Raw genomic sequence first — 22,532 nt, 5'->3', positions numbered from 1 at the left:
CATAAGAGCTCTTACATACTCTGAAGATATGGCTTCGATGAACTAAGTGTCTACTTGACTTTACAAGAATATGTATTTATATGTTGAATCGGTCTGTCGTGTTAAAGTAGTGATATTCCTTTCGATATTTCGACAGTATACAATTTCTGTGGATAAAACAATAAACCAAGCAGAGTACTCCACTACATACTTCGCAACTTCTATTCCCTGACTTGTCATGATATAATACAATGCACGTATAAGCTAGGCTAACATGCAGGTTGATAAGGAACAGAATTAAGAAATAAGTCGGCAAAAATAAAAAAATTCTGAAGTTGAGACGGCTTATTGTACTTCAGTTAGGAATATGAGGAGTTATAAGCTTTTCATAAGAAAATGCTGTAATTAGTCTGGTGATAGTTATAAATGTATGACAGAGGCAATTACAACTATGTGTCAAATAATTTTTTGAATCTAATACGCTTCTCCTGTAAACAACATACTTTTCCATGGTAGTATGTTGTTGTAAAGGTTATTAAATTACCTTATGCCATAAGCGATTTACGAGTGGTTTGTATGAAATATATAAGGCTAGTCTGAGTGAAAATATATACATATTAAGCATCAAAACAGTAAATCACCCAGCAAAATAGCAAAACCCACCTGGATTACTTTTAGGGATTAGATCATCCAACAGATTTGACGTATATAAGACCAGTTGCGACAAGTAGTAATGATCCAAAAGCAACTAGATTGAACACCCAGCATTCCAAGTAGTTCCTGGGTGTATGGTGCTATTGAATTTGCTACTTGGTTGATTTAGTGACAATCCTAGAGCCTAGGTAAATACTTGGCTTTCAACGTATAAGCAATCTGAAATTATATTAGGGTTGCGAAAGCATCATAGCTTAAACTCACCGCAAATTTCCGGAGTATTGTCTTCGTTGTTTGGCAGTGGAACTCGAAAACTGGAAATTAGGCAGGCAGTGGTTGAAGAAAAGATACTATAGGATAGTTCATAGTTTAAGGTAGAGTGGATAGTTAGGTGAAGAAATAATATGAAGGACTAGGTCCAGATAACCATTCAGTCTTTTCTCACGCTGCTATCCAATGTATATTTACATCATTTTAAGGCCATATTTCTTAGAGTTTGGTGTCTTGACAAGTTTATTTCGCCGAAGCATGTATATGCTACTAAAGCTTGTTAACAAACCATTGTGGCTAATAATTAATATGGATGACCAGCTATTATTATCGATCGAGCTATTAAGCTACGATCTTGCATGGAAGTCACATCATTGTCTACAATGACTCATCGCATCGTAACAATTAACAATATGACGTCTGGAGTTTCGGAAGAACATATTTAGGCTAAAAATGGAGTAATATATTTAATGTGAGTGAAAACAAGTTGTACAGATTGACCACGTCTGCGAGGCTGAACCATGCCATCCAATTTATCTAACTGAATATTCCCACATACTCCATCGTTAACCTTCTCTTTATGTTAACCGTTGAATATAAATCATTTCAGTAACTCTATGCTCGGCTACAAAGTTCCTGTGGTTGGGGTCCAATGCCACTGCAGGTTTATTTACTCCTACAAACTCTAAGTGTGTTAATTTCATTGAAAAAAGATACGAATAGAATATATTTTCAACGAGCCAGGCTGCTTCTGGATGTTTGGGGTCAAACAGCAAGAAAGTGTATACACATACACACCAGGTTTTGATACTAGAGAAAGCAGTCTGACAAGAAGGTAGGGGTAGTTGAAGGACTTACGACAGGATTATAACATATGGTTGTTTTTCCGACCAGTTAAGCGTGAACAGGGGTCGATAAAAATGTACGAGTTCACGTCTAGCTTGAAGGCCCTATATGTACTAGGGGAGCACACAGAGTAGCGTAAGCAGGGAGGACTAGAAAAGAGAACAAAAGAAAAAGCGAAACGATGACCCAGAAAGCTCATGCAATGCACTAACATTTAACAGGGGTAGCAGTCGACAGAAATCTTACAAGCCTCAGATTGAGATAATTTGGAGTCATAACTAGAGTCAAATGGTTAAAACTGCTACAGGAAGAATGGTGCAACAGTAAATACGTCCGCAAAATATATAGTTATACAAGTCTTCAGCACTGATGCTGACCTTCGTAGTTTTAGTGAACATACAGCAGCTGAAGGCCGTAGTGGACCAAAATATTTCAAGTCCAAAAGTAATGATAAAGTTACCATGAAGAAAATTATTGTGTCAATATACTAACTATAAATCATATAAAAATATACTGACGTTACTTAAATTTTCAAGGCTAGGCGTGTTGTAGTTCCCTTCGGCCTTGTCACTCAAAATTGTGTATTAATATTGATTTCAAAAATAATTTCTACCATTCGAGCCGTGTATCCAGGTATAACATGTAATGAGGACATTACTGCGATCTGTCAACGTTGACAGCAAGTATAATGGAGTTCAGTTATCTTATTGGTAGATAATTGAAAACAAGAAGCACATATGCGCAGCAGTATATTTGTGAGTGATTATCAATGTATCATGTATGGGGTATTCCAAAAACAGAAAGGAAGTTCAAAGGTCACTTTTTTTGAAACAATACTTTCACAGTCAATAATGGTAGTTGTACAAATTATGAGAATCAATAAAAAGTGCAAACAACAAAAACTACTTGCAAAATAAGTATATGTAAACTATTCCTACAAGGCGCTTGGTCACACATCCATATCACATCACGAGTGGGTAAGCCGTTCTACACATCCCTTGCATATAATACCCAGCTTAGATCAAACGTTACTCGACATATCGGTAACCTTCCAAGTTTATCTTCGAACTTCACTTCTGTGTTACGTGCAGCACGGATGCTGTAGTCTTGCTGAGTAACGTCATTGTCCTACTGACAGGTCTGCAGAGTAAGTTGTCAGGAAACCTGGTAAAAGACAGTCACAAAACGGGTAGACAAACAAGAGTGCACAACGAAAAGAAGAACAGGGATGTTGACAGGCCTGCCATTGATGGAGCATGTGTTAGGACTAATGATGACATGTTGAAACTCAGCACCATCATTACGTCGGTGGTAATCGACTCCCTCAGTAAACTCAGGTCTCCCAGCTTGGGGTCCTTGAATGCGAAAGTGGTCCCCGAAAACTCTGTAGGTGATTGGACCCACGTTAAAAGAGCTAAAAAGGATCAGGCGTTACCGTCTAAGTTGAACATCTCAGGTGTTGTACGGAAATCAACTAGTGATTTGGTCGCACAGTCTACCGCAAAGAACGTCTGTCCGGTCATCAAAGAGCCTAGAATTTACAAACATGCTCCGACCTCCAAAAAACAAGGTGCTGAACCTGAACGCACCGGAAAACCTGGGAAAACAATAACGGTTCGTGATGACTGTCTCATAATCATGAACCTCAAAGACAGCCCTGACCGTCCTCTCAGTTTGCAGGACAAAAAATGACAGGAAACTTTGGGGTGAATTGAATAAGAAACTTGAACTTCCTAGAGTAGAGCCTTTGACAGTCACACGGCTCACTGGAGGAAAGGAATCTAAGCATCAAAAACACCCGAGGCTACTTCGTGTAACACTTAAGAATGCTACCGACGTAGAGGATGTCTTGCTAGCGAGTTATTTACTGAAATCCGATGGGAACGTAAGAATACTGCCCGACATACCGTATTCTGAGCGCAATCTCATCCGGAACATCCCTAAAGAATCTCGCGAGTTTTTCCGCGAACTAAATTTAATTGTGCAAGGTGTACCGGAAAACACGGACCCTAATCAAGCAAACTTTGATATTAGGGAATAAAAATTCATCAAACAGTGGTTGAGGCTCAAAAACATACTGACTCAACGTGTGACGAGACTAGCCAAGAAGGACAGTGATTCCAGACCCCAGCTAACAAAGATAACTTTCCCATCCTCCCATATGGCGGCTGCAACTCTGGAGGCATTTCGTGCCAACAGACGTCGGTTGCCAACTGGAATCCACATGCACCCGGATAGGCCATATAAAGCTAGGACCAAGCACGAAGGCAAGTTGGACTGACCATTCCACTTGTGGACTGTCTTGATGATAAAAAAACGTGTAAATGACAGGGCCTACCAACTCGGCAAACCTTATATAGGTAGGCTGCCTGTCCATTCACGTAAGACTCATACAGACAAACAGGAAGAAGCTCACGAGTTTCAAATTGAAAGCATAAACTGCTTATACATGAACGCCGCGAGTCTATCAAACAAAATGGATGAGCTACGTGAACTTACCATTATTAATAAGGCTCATCTGGTAGGAATATCTGAAACTTGGATATCTTCTCAGTTCTCGGACCATGAGTTAGTAGTACCTGTGATGTCTTTGTTTCGCAACGACAGAAAATCAGGAATTGGGGGTGGAGTAGCCATATACATACGATCTTGTTTGGAGGTACACCAAGTTCATAACCTCGAGTTTAACAATCTTGAGGAATCCATATGGTGCTCTGTAAGATTGTCTACTACTTCGAGGTGTCTAGTCGGAGTCATATACGGGAAGTCCACTGCTGACATCGAGTATGACAGTCGTATGCTGGAAGGACTATCCCGCTCTACGCGTCTCGGTTTCATTCATATCCTGATTCTAGGGGACTTCAATCTCCCTGGGGTCAACTTCGCGGAACATACGTATATTGGAGGTGAAAACTCAACTGGAGCACGGTTATTCAACCTCATTGAGGACTTGGGATTATACGAAAATGTGAAGTCGGCAACTCAATGGAGAAACAGTCAGACACCATCGCGCTTAGACTGTGTATTTACAAACGAAGAATTACTAGTTGACAACCTCTCAATCCTGGCTCCCTTGGGAAAAAGCGATCACGCCGTTATAGCTTTCATTTTCGTCACCAAAACTGAGCTAAGATATCCCACCAACAACGTGCACTGGGATTTCAAACGGTTGAATCTGTCAGCTCTACAGGAATATCTACAACAGGTGGATTGGGATGTTCACCCTCAACTCGATGTGGATGCTCAGTGGGACTTCTTACTGCACACGCTCATATGTGCTACAAATCATTCGGTTCCACAAACGGTCCCCCATGGCTATCAGCAACCCACAATCATCAGGAACCGCACTCTTCGCCTGCTAAGCCGCAAAAGGCACTGTTGGGCAGAGTACAAACAAACTGACAACAACGGAGCGTACAGGCAATACAAGCATATAAGGAACATATGCACAAAGGCTATAAGAGAAGACAGGCTTCAGTACTAGATAGAGCTCATGGATAGATTAGTCTCTAATCCGAAAGCTTATCCTGTTATGCAGCCTCTCTTCGTCAAGCCAAAACTGGAGTTTCCCAACTGCTAGGTTTTAACGGCCCGATCAACGACGACGGCGACGCTGCTAACTTTTTGGCCGAACAATACTCTCGGACATTTCAACCGACCCACATCAACAGTACTGATGAAAGCTTCATCTGAAACTCCAAAGGAATTTCTGAAGTGAACCTGAACACTGACTTGGTGTTCCGGAAACTGCAGCACTTAAGAATAGACACTTCTGCTGGCCCGGATATGATCCATTCTGCCATACTGAGGGAAGCAGCCCCAATCCTGGCAACGCCGCTTAGAGTGATGTTCTCACACTCGCTAAGCCGGGGAAAACCACCGAAAAATTGGAAGCTGGCTCACATCACACCAATTTTCAAAGGAGGTCGACGCAGCGAACCTTCAAGTTGTCGACCAGTGGCTCTTCTCTCAATACCTTCAAAAATCATGAAGTCCCTGATATGCGATGGTATTAATGACTATTTACTGTCCTTAAATTTCTTCTCACCCCAACAGCATGGTTCCAGGAAGGGCTACTCTTGTATAACCAACCTTCTGACTGCAGTGGACAGATGGACAAGCATCCTTGATCACAAGGGGAAGGCTGATATCATCTACCTAGATTTCTCAAAAGCTTTTGCTAAGGTTAACCATACATGTCTTATCAATAAGCTCAAACGATTGAGTATCAGACCACCTCTAATCGATTGGCTTACTTCGTACCTGAAAAATCGACATTTTAAGGCCAGGGTTAGTTTCACTTGATCTCAGGCTATGGAATGTCCTAGTGGAGTCCCCCAGGGCTCAGTACTAAAACCTCTTCTCTTCTTGATCTGCATAAACGAACTTCCTCAACAGGTAACGTCAGACTTATTACTTTTTGCCGATGACGTGAAACTTTGGAGAGAGATACGCAACCAAGACGATATACAGGCACTTTAGGAGGATCTGACTCGATTTCAAAGTTGGGCAGATAATAACGGACTTACTTTTAACACCTCAAAGTGTAAAGTAGTCCATCTGCGACATGTCGCAAACTACAGTTACAACTTAGGAAACTTTTCCCTAGTAATATCCCAAGTCGAAAAAGATTTAGGAGTCCTGGTGCCCCATGATTTAAAGTCTTACGCTAACTGTGACAAAAATGCCTTCCGAGCAAACCTTGCACTGGTAACGTTGAAGCGCATTTTCGGACAGTTTGATGGAAGAACTTTCCAAACAATCTTCAGTAGTTTCATCCGTCCCCACTTACAGTGAGGAAACGTAGTACTTCCCTCTCACTCCAAAAGGATAAGGACACTTTGGAGCGTATCCAACGGCGAACCACGAAATCAGTTCGAGGACTCAAGTTTAAACCTTACGAAGAGCGCCTCCATTCACTAGACCTTTACCCATTAGAGTATAGGCATCTTGGAGGTGACCTTCTAATGGCTTACAGTATCCCTAACACTTCTGGACATCCTTTTAAACACCTACTTAAGCTTAGTTCCAATACAAAACTAAGGGGTAACACCCAGAAATTGGAGACAGAATATAGCAGAACGGACTGTAGACACAACTTCTACTCTTTAAGAGTTGTCAAATGCTGGAATTCGCTGCCGACCGACCTAGTCCAAACGACTTCCCAAGAGTCCTTTAAGAGGCAACTTGACCTATTCTTAAGGACCAAGGACAGCGTCACACTATGATTTACCAATTTCTTTTACTCTTTTATTGTTAACATACCTAGGTTCCTGCCTGGAGAATTTGGTGATCCCCTGCTATTAGACACGGAAGCCCGTTAAACGAAAGCTTCTTCTGTTCCGTCCAAAACCATTTGAACTATTTGAACCGTTTGAATTCTGGTTTGAATGTGTTGTTATTCATCGATCATAAAGGTGTTACCAGTAAAGGCGTTGCCAAAATATGAATATTTGAATATGTGGTGAACCAAAAGTATATCAATTCTAACTATCTCCGCAAATATCACGCCCCACTGCAACAACGAAAATTAATTAATATCTGACACGCAAACCTCATGTAGTTCAAAGGAAAACCTGACAGTCCAAGATAGGTGCTTATACAGTGTCACATAAAATAAGAAAATATATTATTTTACCAATCTTATAAACACTATTAAATTTTCTTTCTGTATTTCAAAGGAAACAATTACCTTTTTGATATTCTCCCCTACATTTCCGTTGTTTTAAGAAACGTGAAAGCTCTATTTCTAAGCAGGTCCATAATGATAGTTTTCTAATTCGTCTATCAGAGTTTGGAGTTTGAATTTCGAGTTCAGAGGGAAGGTCAAGTATTGCGCTAGATCTTTCGGGTTGTTGTCTGGACGATAGCAGATGGCGCTGAACACAGAAAGCAGCTTATCACATAATACAGGTGTTAAAACTTTATACGAATCAGACCTAGAAGATGAAAACTACTCATCTGTGGAAAGTTATGGCATTAGAGAACGTAGGCGTAAGCTGCACACTGAAGCGGAGCAGCGTCGTCGAAATGCTATAAAGGTTGGTTGTACTGCTATAGTTTCCATGCCTAATTTAGAGGGGTTTTGAAGGGTTATTAGAGCTCGTCCATCCAATGAAAAACGAATCACCCTCTCCGTCCGTTAGGATGAGTAAATCGAGCATATTACATAAAGGTAGTGAAAAGTAGTATATTTTTTCAACCATTACAGCTATCTATATGATTGAAAGGCTTGGAAGGCAAAAGTACCAAAAATTGTCAGAAGTCGAAAGTCTAGAAAAGGAGGTTAAAGCTCTTCGAATACTATGCTTGTAAGTCTTCAACGTAGTTGTTTCTTAAATTCAGGAATTATGAGAAAATAGTTCAAAACAGTCCGAATTACGAATGTAGATCAGTCGAGCCGATTCCAGATGATACAAAACTAGGAGTGTTTCGAGTGTTTTTTGACGCCATGTTCCGTTCATTTGACAATTATATTGTATTCAATTCTTTTACTGACCTCTCAGCATCAGTGATAAAATGGGTTGAAGAGAGCTGTAAACCTGAAGTTAGTTACTAGTTCCCTTATCTTTTTTCTCCTGATGTTTCATCGTATTACACCTTCAAAGCAAGTTTATGCATTTCAGCACGGTTTCGATGCTTATGAATTATTATTTTATTATATTGCTGACAAGAGGCACTTGCTATAAAAGCCATAATCTGCATTATAGGAAATAGACAGAAAAAGCAGTTACGGCATAGCCACAGTTTACCGCAGCTTGTGAGACTATAATTTATGGACGAACCAGTCAGATTTACGACGACAGGTCTTGAATTTTGGCTCAAAATTAATTCATTCATTTGGCTAAATATTTTTAGCATTATAGTTAATGTAAGTTTGTAATGAAAACCAAAGATCTATTTCCAAACCCTAACTATCAATTTAGATATTAATTTTAGTTCCTCACACTGGTTTATAACCCTCATTTAGCCGTATTATGTAGGTGGACATTATCAATGTCCTTTTAGCGTCGCTCAAAGGTCGTCCATAAATTATAGTCCCACCGTGAAATCAGTGAATGTATGTGTTTTTGCTTATAGTGTCGGTTGAAATCAAACAGTGCAGATGTAGAAGTTGTAGTCATCATGTAAGTAGCTTTAAGGAAATGTCTTTTATGTGTGGTTTGTTCAGATTGTGATGAAAAAGAATATGTTACTCCATACATATATCGGCTTTATCTATCTAAATTGGTCCTAATTCTTTTCGGTCGCTAGATAGGGGCGTAATGATAATTTTATAATCTTCGTTTGTAACAAATGATTAGCATGTTGGACACTAATTGGCCACTGGTTTATCAACTCCCTTATTTCTAGAGAAACCTAGATCAGCACAAGATTCAACTGTTACATTGATTTACCTAACATTGAGTAAGGAATAAGGTATTAAATAATTCGGCTATAATGCAACGATTTAAGAGACAATATATCGTGCTTTTCATCCTAGTTTTAAATTACATTGGTCGTGATTTAATTGTCTGCGTGTATTGAATATCGTGAATTGATTGACGTTTCACAACCTACACAACCCCTCCAAAAAAGACTAGATTATGTTAGCTTGTTTAATCAGTCTCGTATTTTAAGGCCTGCTTAGAAGATAGCCATGTTTCCACGTATAAAGTTTACCGGTTCTACCATACAGATTAATCAAAAAGTAGTTAGGTAAAAAACGACATTTCATACTGCTGGCCTTGCTAAAGTGTAGCTGGTATGAGATGTTTCCCACAAAACATTACTATTTCCAGAGATACTACCTACCTATGGTTCAGGTCTCTTCCTTGCATGGATTTTCACTGAACATATCAATATAAATCTGCTTTCATTTCGAGGTTCTTGATATAGGAAAAGCTCTTCACAACGCTTTTTATTTATTTGAAATCAAATATTGGACACCAATATATGTATGCGTCACAATAAAAATAAGATTGCAAAGAGATAGTTAAAGAAAGGTGAGTATGATATAAAAGAAAAAAAGTGGGAGAAGCAGTTCAGCTAAGGAAAATACAACTAGAAAGGGTCCTTCCAGTGAAAGTTTCTCTCATATGAGGAAAGTAGGGGGAAATCACATCAGGACCGCCAGTGGCATCCATTCTGAACCGCGTTTGACAACATCTCAGGCCACTGTGTTGCCTCATCTCTAGGAATGCAACTAAGGAGTTTATTATTTATTTATTTGAACACATTGGTACAAAGGGGCACCAAATACATATGCACCACACAATAACAGTGAGGCCATGGAGAGATAATGTAAAGTGCGTATAATAAAAGAACAACAACAAACAGAAATCGGTGTATGAGAGTGGAATAATACTAATAATCAGAGAAACAGTTCAGTTAGCAAAAATGTAACCAAAAAGAACTAAATCAAAGAAGTTACGTCTATTTTTATGATGAAAGTAAGAAAGAGTTACAGCGGAATCGCAACTGGCTTTATTCTGAGTCATGTCTGATAACGTCTCCAGCCACTGTTGCACCATCTGTAAGACCTCAACCAGTGAGTCGTGAAGAACCAACGCTGTGGAATCCTCTGGTACGACATCCGTAATACATATCCAAGGCACCGAATTCAATGTTTCAAAATAGTGACACTAATTGGATTATCGTCGCTGTGCCTGAACATATGTTGCAGAACCTCTTCATTGTATTTACTATGAGATGATCGTATTGGTTGATAATAACAAAACGACTAAAGCTTTTGTTCAGAATATAGCTCTCGTAAATTTATTTATTTAAACGCATAAACATTGGTACAAGGAGGCACCAAATAGATATGTTCCACATAAACCATTCGATTCTCTTCCGCGCAGCGGGGTGTTGTTTACAAAATTGAGAGGACGAAAAGCGAATGTCCAGTGCTTTAACCGGGTTAGTGGACACGGAGAGTCCACCTAGGGGAATTGGAGAACCCTGACTCCAAACCAATGATACACATGAGAACCAGTATCCTGAAGGAACAATCGGTGTGTGAACCAATCGTTGGTCATCGGCTACCATGGGACTGCATCTCTTAACGTTGCCCCACTGCCTTGTGGATCAGACCTTTAGGGGTGTGGCCCCCCTAAGAAAACCACCTGCTTCGGTTTAGGCACCCAGGCAATATCCCAACCCTTACACAAATCGAATGATTTATGTGGCGCTCGTAAATTAGTACGTTTTGTGGACTTGAGCTACGTCTACTGTTGTCGATTATTTGTTGAAAGGCCGCTCGGAAGTAAACCTCACACCTGAAGGCTATCTATTGTACTGAATTAAGCCCTGATAACTGATCGTAAAATAGATGAGTCAGTTATACTTCATACTATATTAAGAAATATTGACCTAATGTTTAGGTTTTCCAGTCCTGTGTGTGGTAGTGATTTATTACAAAATGTAAGTCCTTAGTCACTTACATTGAGAAAAACAACATATGTACTTTGAAGCACTCCCTGTAGTGTGTGAAATAGGATACATCTTCAGTGTACCAATAGCAAAGTGCGTCGTTCGATAAATGCCATACCTCTCTGTAACCCCATCAGTTTACCTTTAAAGTAAACCAAAAAATTCCTTTAATCGAAAAACCGAATCTTAGTGTAAAAGCTGACGTTCGATTCTCAACTGTATTATCCTTGACAATTTATGCACACCTTAAAGTACCAATCAATAGCCATTAAAAATTCTTATTCTGTTTCTATAAACTGTCTGACTATAACCACTCGTACCATATTCATAACTTGTAGTTGTTTGATAGAAGTGGTTTTATAAAACCATTTGTGACGCAATCACTGTACTTCTTTTGTTTCATAATGGCAGTGAGATTTCCGAATTAAAGGATTTTTATTTTTTCAATGGGCTTTTTTAAAGTGGATTTACTCCATGGGAGGTGAGCTGTATCATTCAAATGCAAGATAAGCCTCATTGAAATTGACCAATATATGATACTTGAAACCAGTTAAGTAGTAATGTTCAAATCAACCTCAATCCTAGATAAAATCCTCAAAAGGATATTTTCATCTTTCAATAATTTCCACTCACAGACAAATATAAAACATTTGAATTAGTCAGAGGCTGGTTTTTTAGAGATGAAGCTTATATTCACAATTTACCACATATAAATTTGTCGTAAAGTCATTCTACTGTTTTGTAAGTTCAGACAAAACATGAAATGAAGTCGATGACTGTTGGTCTAAGTGATGTAGGCAGATGCAGACTATCTGGGTGGGGTATACACGATAACACCAACCAGTGGCTGGATACTGTGTGTGGAATAGCTTAGAATCGTTCGCGACTGTGCAGATGCACTCTTTATTATCCTCTCGATCTTGAATCCCGATGTTCCTCTATGTATAACTCTTCACTGTTTTTTCGAATCCTACCCTTAATTTTTATTTTTCATTGTGATTGGTACTATGTTACTTAGATCCCTTCTGCTACACATCTTGTTGATTTTATCTGGTTATGCTAATGAAATATGACAACTTTGACCTCTGCACATCCGTGCCAGACTCTGATAATGAAGCTGACTGACTGGCTATAAGTTTGTAATGAGCTAGGAATGACAGTATGTAGTGTGAAAAACTGAATGTTATGTCCAAAACATTGCATTTTTTCTGGGGATGTGTTGTTTACTCATATTCTCGAATTATTATAACTGTATGAAGACGCTTAACTTTCAAAGTAACAGGTCAGTTTTTTAGCCTTAATCCCAATATATAGAGTACTTCGTAATCTAATTCGCCATAGAACTTAGATCATACCTTAAGTAATCCAAAGCTATCGATCATACTTGAGATCATCGATTGAATTGTTAACTAACTGAGCTTGGATTACTCATAGTTGACAGTATTAATGGATGATATTTATTTTTTAGTAAGCTTGCTCTGTTTTTTTTGTTGTAAAAGCAATATAAGGTCATCTGTTTTAATTGATTAATAAATCTCATTCGCTATTATTTTGATTTTACTGCGAACCATGTAGTTATAATATGTGCCTGTGTCCAGCATACACTGTAAACAACTCGCTTTTCGATTGATGCAAGGTTAAATTAGGATGAAAAGATTGTACAGTTCAGTCATTTTATCAAGTTCGTGCACACGTAAGACTGCGCTTATTTTTTTTAGCATATATTCAGTTTTCAGGGTTCACTGACAAAATAAAACACCATCTTTACAAACATTAACAGTCAATTCAACATATACATGATAAAAATAGATACAAAAACTAATTTACAAGTATTTGATCTTGGATATCATCAAAGCCTTATCTGGTTATAGTGTTACTGTCATGGGAACTGTACTTTTGTTCCTCTTAGTGTTAGGTAGTTATGGGAAATTAATGGATATGTTTTTGTAAACTTATACTGACTTAATCTATTAGGGCTTGTTCTGTAAATACCCATCCAACTCCTTTTTTGATACTGTATTCAGCATAAAATTGGGTTGGTATTAAGTGGGTTATAGATGAGTAAGTTCATGAAGTCATTGATTTAAGTTGTACATGAATGTAAAAGTTTCATTATCAGACATCGGTCTTGATGACACAGGTCCGTTCATTTGTCAACCCGCTGTTGATCTTGGGAATTTCTATCATCTCATTACTTTTCATTCCCTCACACCTTCACTCCCTTTGTTGTATTCTCATATTTTTATGTTCTAACTTCTGCTACTGTAATAATCTTCAGTGATTTTTCCTCTTGTTATTAACTTCAGTCTACTGATCTCAGTCGTTTCAACTTCGACCAGTGCACATCTTTGCTGGATATTAGATAATTTTTTTATTTGTTCACTACCATTTTAATTGGTTCATTTGTTAATACTCAGCTTTCATCCACCAAATCGCAGGTTTAAATCTCGCTCCACCTGGTTCGGCTTTGGTTCCGTGTTGGTACCACTAATCCTCACAATAAGTGTGTCTCAAAGTCAGGGACACGAGTCTGTACCTGATAAACGAGCTACCAAGTGGCAAAATTCTTGAGTTGTAGCTTAGTTGATAAGGGGTTCAACTTCGGGTCACTAAGTCCTTAGTTCGAACTCCGCTCCAGCTAATTCGTTTTGTGCAACCAGGCTATGTCACTACCGCCCGTGCTTATAATGGAGCTTGTTGAATAATCTTTATTATACATTTGAACTACTGTCATATTACGAGAGAAAACACAAGGTAGTCCATTCTGCTGCTCATTGTTGATTGTTTAGATAACGAAGGTAGATTTAATTAGTATGGTTTTTATATTTTGTGTTGTTAGTTGGAGTTCGAAGTAGGGGATTGGAGATATTAAACACCATCGAATAGATTTAACAATTGCTATACAAAAAGACACTTTAAGGATGAAAACTATAAGCTAATAAGAGAGGTTGGGAGAAAAAGGGAAATCTACCGTAATAGTCAGTTATATTCATTTAACGACCATCACCTATTTAGGCATTACTATATTAAATAGAAAGCATGACTGATTTGTCTTTATAAATATATATGTAATCTCTTTGTGAACAGGGCTCTGTAATCAAATGGCATATGCGCCTATTCACATACAGAACCGATTGTGCAGATTTACACCATCAATTTCATTCATTTAGGAAAGCGTTTCCTTTTTAGTTAAAGTCTGTAAGATAACTGCTTCTACCTGTAAACTTTGAATAATTATACGTGAAAAATAATGACATTTGTGTATGTATTCATCAAGTTTTAGTGTAACCAACATATTTATTGTCATTTACTGGTCATTAATTACCTTAACTTCTACGTGGATGTAAGTAACAAACCCATCACCATAATTATCTGTTCGAAGTTTTATCATACTATCCCGTTTATTGTGTAACATTTTATCAAATGGTCATTAAACAGGATTATAAAGGGAGTTTGAATTACACTTTTGTGGAACAGTAACTTATTGATTAAATCAGTTGTAATTAAACAATTAACTCACTAGTCCGAACATCACTTCATTTATTTCTTTTCGGATAAACCTCTGTGGTTTTATTAGCACTTGTGACTCAAAGCCTAAAGTATTGAAAACCTATGGTTGGTTAATGAGTTATAAATGGCAAGTAGATTGATAAGGTGGTGACTCTTCATCGACTAAGTTGAAATTTGGATATATGTTGCGTATGGACAATCACTGCCTACCTCGACACAATACGTTGACTGGTGTAGGAGTAGGTTAGAACAAAACTGAGGACGATCAAGCTAAGACGTGGTATCAGTCTATCAACTCGCTGACTGTTGGTTTGTGCAGTGTATATAGTTCCAAATAACTTGATTGGAATCCGCGTGACTGTTGTGACTAGTGATTATAGATGCTAAGTGACATTGTGGTGTGTGCTACTTATATTGACATAAGTAGTATATGATGCTAGTCGTGAATAGGTCTGACAGCAGAGAGACAAGAGGATCGAACAGTAAAGAATGGGGACAGGATGCAATTTGTATGAAAATACAAGAACAATGAAGTGTGAGTCATTTTGAGACAATTTGCGGACATTTTGCAAATTAAGCATTTACTTTATGATTGTTAGATTTTATTAACAAGTCTTGTAATTTTGTGTTAAATACATTGGATTGGTCCACACTGGTATTCTGTTCACTATAACATGACTCGCATTGGAACAGATGCACTCATTCTTCGTCTTCTCTTAGATCATTAGTTTTAAAATTATCTCATACTTTTTGTTGTTCAAACTCATTCTTTCCTGCCGAATCATATTGTCTGTGCCAAATGTTTTCTACAACCAGTGATTCTGCCCCCACTACTAATAATCTGACATCTATCTGTGCTGATGTAGTGTATCTGTTGGGACCAATGGACAGATTTATGAAGTTATACGTTTATGACTAACTGATTGATTGATTGATTTATGTTAAAATTGTAATAGTTATTGCGAACATTAAGCTAGTGACTATCTGAAATCGGTAGCTAAGTGGATAACACTATGGCGTTTGAAGTGAATGATACTAGTTTCGAGCCTTGGAGTGAATATCAACTCTGGGATGCAGGTACATTCGTCTAACGAGTCCCAAATAAGACGAGACGGCATCCTGAACTTCACTGTTAGCCACCATCCATCTCTGTCTATAGTGTTTTCTGTATACTTTAACAGCAGTTGAAATTATTCAATTAATATAGTACCAATTTTCTCTGTCAAGAGTTATTTATTTACTTCTAATTTCAGAAAATGGCATTCCTCATGGATTCTGTTCTAACTAATATTTTTAACCAGAATACTGAAATGCCTTCCGTTAGCAGTCGAAAATTACACTGTGATACTTTACCAATTTATACAGACTGTAGTACCAATGATAGTCAAAATCCTTCTGAATCTATCGGATCCATACATCCTTCAACAGAGTCATTACTTCAAATCAATCCGTTAATAGGTCAATCTTCAGTTTACACTTATTCATCTAATAATCTACCAACACTTACAATTGCGCCGACTACAAATATTAATAATTCCACAGTTAGTACTGAAAAGCGTACTCAACTTAATCCAAAATTTCCTATAATTTCTCAAGGTAATTCCCATTCGAATAAATTAAATATTGTCCGATGTCCACCGCCACCTCCACTAGTACCAGGGTCTGTTACTACTCATGCACAGGTCAGTCTTATCGATGTGAACTTTCAACAATGTGGACAGCCATCAAAAGATATACGTGAAGGTGATAATGCATTTTATAATTTTAATTCAATGATTCCTAAGAATGTTAATTCTACATTAGTAGTTATTGATCAGTCATCTTTACTCACTGATGATCAAGTTAAACATGACATTAAATCAACATCATCGTCATCATCATCATCATCACCTCATACAATAAACTCTTCTTGCAACTTAATCATGAATGAGATGAATTTACCTAGAGAGCTGTCGTCATTGCATAATTCTAGTCACGTTCAACAGTATAAAGAGTTTATTGACGATTTATTATGATTAATTTTTTTTAAAAAATACAATCATTATATTCTATTTTTTCTATTAATTTCCAATCGACTCAAGAGTTCTTTCACTGTCTTTATTCTCCTTCAAATGAATCTGCACACTCACGCACACTATCTAATTCAAGATTTATACATATTTAGTTATTGTGTATTAAATCTATTTATTTATTTATTTATCTTGCTCAATCTATCCTCCACATCCTATTCTGTGATATTCACAGTGTAAACTCAAGTTTAATCTCAGCTAATTATGGGAATTAAATCAAAATTATTGACTCATTTATTTATTTATTTATTCACATGCTTGGCTATCGTAATTCCTCTTCTATCTTTATTTTGTAATCACATGTATTATTATTTTTATTGTTAACATTACAATTTGACGGTTTTGTCTTCCAGCATTGTTTTATTCACATGCTTATTGAGCGTACATCTGAAGAAAGACAAATGACTGGATATCATCAGTTCTACGTGCTTCTTTAGCGACTATGTATTCTCTAGCAGAGGTATGTTGGGAGTTGTTTGTGATGAAATGATGCCTGTGTTTTCTTCCCGGTTATCTTTGATTTCTCCTTGTAGTTAACAACGATTTTTATTTGATTATCTAAACAATCTTCCTTTCTATCTTGAACTACCATTATTTTATGCTTTGTTTATCTTCTTTTACCTCAAACGGTTATTTGAAATCTCAGTTAACTAATAATATCAAAAGAGAAAGCACACGGAACTTGTGAACTATGATGTGTTGGTTGAGTTTTTTATGGCAGAAAATACACATTCTGAGTTTTTATTGCAGTCTTCTACAAAGTGAAGTAGGATTAATATTTTGATGTAAAATGGTTTTACAAGTATCAGTTGACAGAAAACAAATCGTTGGGCGTTAAAATTCAATCAGCATCAATTAGCTTACAAAAATATGTTATTGACAATAACAGTGCAAACATCTCAGTCCTACAGGTTGTCAGTTACGGTCCTAATAGTTTAGTGGTGACGTTTTTGAGTGTGATGCCGGGGTGAAATGGTCTCGTTCCTCACCGGTAGCAACAATTCTCATCATGTAAACGAGTGTCAACTAGCTTGAAATATGTCGGTCAGGGTTTCCTATCAGGTACGTGGAGTCTCTCAACGTAGAAAAGTGGTACACGTAGTAAGTGTTTTTCTAAACCAGTGGTCAGTAGAATTCGATTAGCACCAAGGAGCAGGCAAATATGATCGTAAGATGAATATGTATTTTTAATTAGTAATTACAATAGTTAGGTTTATCGATCTCATTTAGACTATATGACACGTAAGTGATTGATTAATAAATTCCCAGGATAGTCATCGTTACGAGACTTCGGCAATGTTTATTCCTTGCCTCAGGGAGATTTATCCAAAGTCCTTCAGGTCTGGGGAGAGAACATAGTTAAACAACAGATTTGCGTGTGCTCCATGAATGGTAGACATCAGTCTGTCCAAGAAAGCGGAGTTTTAAAGGAAACATTACTCATTATAATGTCACAAGTAGTCTTTTTCAGACAGCCTATATCAGTCTTTTTCTATGACAAAGGGGACATTCTGGTGAGCGAATCGTCTGAACGGTTCGGAAAATGTGTGGGAAATTAATTGTTTTTGCACTCTGCAGTAAATTCATAAAAGGTATGCTTTATCTACGTAATATTTTCTTGAATATGTCGGGTCCCATCGGTGACTACTAACATACTGATCAGGTTTCCTAAAACATGCTATGAGCTCATTTTTGAAGCGTAAATCAGATTTCATTTAGTTACTTATTGATCACTCATTTTTTCCCTTTCAAATACTCAGACCCTCATACGTGTCACCACATTTTATTACCAGGTGAGGTTTTGTTTCTTTGTACATAATTATTCTTTAAAATTATCTATTAAAAATGGGTGTCCCTTTTTAGTATATTTGGAGCCTTCCGTATTAAACCCAGTTTACCGATGTCATAATTAGACTGAAAAATTAAAGCGGCGAGGTTCGTTTTATAACTTGTGCTCTGTTAATATATAACGTGTGGTGTTTGAATGAACTAATGATTCCTTTGTACTTGTTGAATGCTTGATTTCGAATTCCAAATACGGTACAGTCGTTCGTGCTTATCTAGTACTTCTTGATCGGATTACGTTATTTCTGGGATTCTTAGTTCGTACTATAATTCAAATGCTGCTAATCATCATACACCGTCAATTAGGGAACAGTGACTTATCGGCCGAACCAATGACGCGTAAACCCGTACGAACAGTCCTTATCGGTCCTTCTTCCTGCTTAGACCTGTCTGTTAAGTCCAGAACACCAATCTCAGCCTCTGAGATATGAATCATGTATTCCAAACATACTGGGTTTATATACAAACCAAACAGATCACATCGCACCGTAAAATAGAAAACAACATTTGTACAAGATTTAGTCAAATGTGGCTATGAATAAGGGAGATAGTGATTGATAGACAGGGCATAACCCAAGAACGGTAAATCGTATAATAATAGTTCATAGGTCAAAATAAAGCTTAAAATAAGAGGGATATGAATATACATAGTTTAGTTACTTAACAATTACACAATAAAAATATGTGTATAGTATTAGTCCATAAATAGATTCTAACAGTTAGCATTCATTATTCTCGTCGGGATATAACATGTTTATGGAATATATCTGTGGAATGATAAATAGTTACTTTGGCTTGAAATCTTTTGGCCTATCACAACATTCTGGATCAAATCTTATAGAGATCATACAACCCGATCGTTTAAGACATTATCAAGTATGAAAAAAAGGAATCAAAATCCTGTTGTAGATCCTTTCATTAATTCTCTTTTCATAAATAATTATTTATACATTATAATAATGAATTAAAATCAAGCTTTTTTGTATTGTCAATTATCATATGATTTGCCCCTCCCCCCTGTTTATACTTTCTTTACAATATTATCATTTCAGTTTATATTAGTACCTTTTTTGACATTTTATTCAACACTTTTATAATTATTGTAATTACAATAGAAATACATTACAATACATTCAGTCAGTCAGTCAGCTACAACGTAGGACCAGGCACATATATGCATCGGTCCAGGTTGCCATACCGCATTAGCACAGCAAGATGAACACCGGATTCATAGGAGTGGTTACGTCAAAGGTGGTAATATATAGGAGAAAGATTGCATATGAGGATATAGTACAGGAAGAAAGAATTAGTTCGTAGAAAGAAAGATATGAAGCAATTTTAATCTCTTAGTTTAAGGGAAGATAGGGAGTGTATACACCTACACCATTGTGATCGATTCTAAGCCACGTCACAGAAAATCTCCAACCACCGGTTACGATAGTTACGCCGACCCCAAATATTCAACAGTAACTGTCGGTTATATTTTGTTTTCAAGAAAGAGAATAGTGTTAGAAATCTGATAGACTCAAATGATTTTGCAAGTTGTATACAATTAAGCGGTAAAACTATATTATTCTTGATAAACTAATGAAATCTATGATAGTAGGTATTTGGTTTTTGCAATGATATTCAAAACATATTAGTAGATAGTATATATATTTTATTATGAATTAAGTAAGATCTAATACATTTCAATGAACTTATGATTAAAAGGTGCTACAATACAATAGTTCAACACTTCATCATCAATAGGCACATTATCCGACTTTTATCAATTGTTCGAAATTATCCGCAAATAAAAAAACACAACTTCAAATACTTCACTGAAGCGGTAACTGTTTAAAAGTAAACTAAATTAATATGATCACTGTAGAGATTGGAGTATTTTAACCATTTCTACAGATCCCCATACTGATGATAATCATGTGCTCACTAGTTGATTCGTGAGAAGTCGTGACCAATGGAGTCCAACCGTATCGGATAGAGACAGTTATCCATCTCAGATAATGAATTAAGAGTTGCACAAGATTATGGATCGATTGAAGTTAGACATTAACACATTTGGATGCATGCTCAGTAGTCTAGAGGTTAAGTGTTTTCGTGCAACACCGAAGGTCCTGGGTTCTATTCCCATATTCGAGAACGTGATTATGCACTACTGAGAAGTCTCATACAAGGATGAAACAGTCGTCCAGTGCTTCTAGGTATCCAATGGTGGTCTCACTTAGATCGACTTGTGAATTCGACTGTTAAACCAATATGCGCGGAAAGAGATAGTTGCTAATTAATCACTGCTATGCTAAATTCGTTATTCTCCTTCAATTTCTTCCAAATATTATTATTATTAATTTGTATTTTGTTGTTCGTTATTTTATCCACCTTATAACTATCTTTTGATTCATATGTAATATTGACTAAACTGATTGTTAAAATCTCTGTAAACTCATTAAATCTTCTCTAGTTATTACACAGTCCATCTTATCAATTTCCGAATTCTGTGTAACTATTGCTTTACCCTATTTAATTCTCTATTCATTTCCAAATGGCCTTATATATAGACATACCGTAAATAAGAAATCTCAATCTGTACATAACTAAGTTATTTATGATCTGAAACTGAGTAACAAATATATAAATAATGAGTTGAAAATTCTGTACGGTTATAGATAAATCAACAGTTAATGAGTTTAATGAAACCAAATGAGATTAGAGTAACGTGAAAGTACTTTAAACCAGTAGTTCAACGCATAAATAATATACATCCTCTGGAGAATAACTTTCAAAGTTTCACACATTTCACTTATCCATTCATTTTCAGAATAAATTTCCAGAATGAATTGTTGATATCAATGCAATAATTCTTATATGCACGTGTGTTGTTCATGTGAACTCTTAACCTAATCAGATGACCAATCTTACTCTAAACTAATTCCATTTATTTTTGACCCTGTTCAGGTCAGTGTATTAGTTTTCTTTTATTTGAAATATAGTGATTCAATTTTTATTGGAAGCTTGATATCATTGTTATTTACATTTTTGCGGAATCATCTAGTCTTCTATTCAACAGATAGTCTTCCAATATGTACACTGTTGAAAATTATTTACAGATTAATATAACTCCGCGTTACAGTTTAGCAAGTAATTGGTTTAAAATATCATATGTAGACCACAAATCATTAGTGATATACCCTTAGATTAGTCTTATTTTTTTTTACACACTTGTAGGTTTAGTCGAACTCTTAATAATTATTTCCTTGAACACAGGTATTGGTACAAGAGGGCACCAGATACATATGCGCCACACAAGTCTCATTTGATTTGTCTGAGGGCTGTGGTACTGCCCGGGGTGCCCAAACCGATTATGTAATCCATTTTTGGATTGCCTGTATAGTAGTCAGTCTTATTTCATGCTTCTCGGGTAGTGTACACTGCATTTCTTTGTCATACTGGCTGAATATGTATATACTTCTGTCTGTTTCAAATCGACTACTGTTGTGTTCTCTAACTGTTCTCTCTTATTTACTGGTTTCATAAAATATTCGTTTCTATAAACGTTCACAGTTAACTTTTGGTTTTATATTATCTAGTCTAAAATGACTGGAGTGTTTAGGTTGTTAATTATTCAGAGATAATATAGGATGGTAACTTTTAGAGTTTGATCAAAATCTAAATGGTCCACCTCAACACATTACTATTGATTATATTGTTTTGCTTAATTAAAATTTATCCCGTCTAGACAATAATTAAAGTAAGAAGTAAGCTTTTTGTAGGTCAACCGAATCAAGAAATAACAATATCTATTTATAAATTCACTTGGTATTGTTTGTTTGAATCTTCCCATTGATGTTCAGGACTGCAATTGATCAGTCTCTTGTGGGTATATATACATACTGTGAGTATTGCCTCGATATTGCCTTAAGTCACAAGCATTATATGCAAAGATGG

At 36.7% G+C, this 22,532-nt stretch overlaps 2 protein-coding genes across 4 annotated transcripts in view; both read left to right on the top strand.

Moving 5' to 3' along the window:
• TXN2 (thioredoxin 2) overlaps positions 1–7,300 on the top strand; it is a 28,021-nt gene extending 20,721 nt beyond the window's left edge. The window contains exon 9 of the mRNA XM_051215201.1: positions 7,019–7,300. The gene's annotated coding sequence lies outside the window, so the exon portion shown is untranslated. The remainder of the gene's footprint in view (positions 1–7,018) is intronic.
• Positions 7,301–7,494: 194 nt separating this feature from the next.
• On the top strand, positions 7,495–21,722 carry MS3_00006957 (uncharacterized protein; the record flags this gene model as incomplete). Of its 3 annotated transcripts, none has more annotated exons than XM_051215199.1 (5): positions 7,495–7,790; positions 7,828–7,924; positions 7,961–8,060; positions 8,095–18,535; positions 21,406–21,722. In XM_051215199.1, exon 4 carries the CDS (start codon positions 15,930–15,932, stop codon positions 16,686–16,688), a length of 759 nt encoding a protein of 252 aa, XP_051068391.1. In that variant the 5' UTR covers positions 7,495–7,790; positions 7,828–7,924; positions 7,961–8,060; positions 8,095–15,929. The 3 variants fall into 3 exon arrangements, with proteins under 3 accessions (XP_051068391.1, XP_012800940.2, XP_051068392.1); XM_012945486.3 differs by lacking the exon at positions 21,406–21,722 and having other exon boundaries at positions 8,095–8,296; positions 15,927–16,688; XM_051215200.1 differs by lacking the exon at positions 21,406–21,722 and having other exon boundaries at positions 15,927–17,486.
• Between the last annotated feature and the right edge of the window lie 810 nt (positions 21,723–22,532).

This window comes from Schistosoma haematobium, chromosome 2, assembly GCF_000699445.3.
Source record: "Schistosoma haematobium chromosome 2, whole genome shotgun sequence".
NCBI classification, from domain to species: domain Eukaryota; kingdom Metazoa; phylum Platyhelminthes; class Trematoda; order Strigeidida; family Schistosomatidae; genus Schistosoma; species Schistosoma haematobium.
The sequence above is the reverse complement of the archived record's forward strand: the minus strand, read 5'-3'. Positions and strand labels throughout refer to the sequence as shown.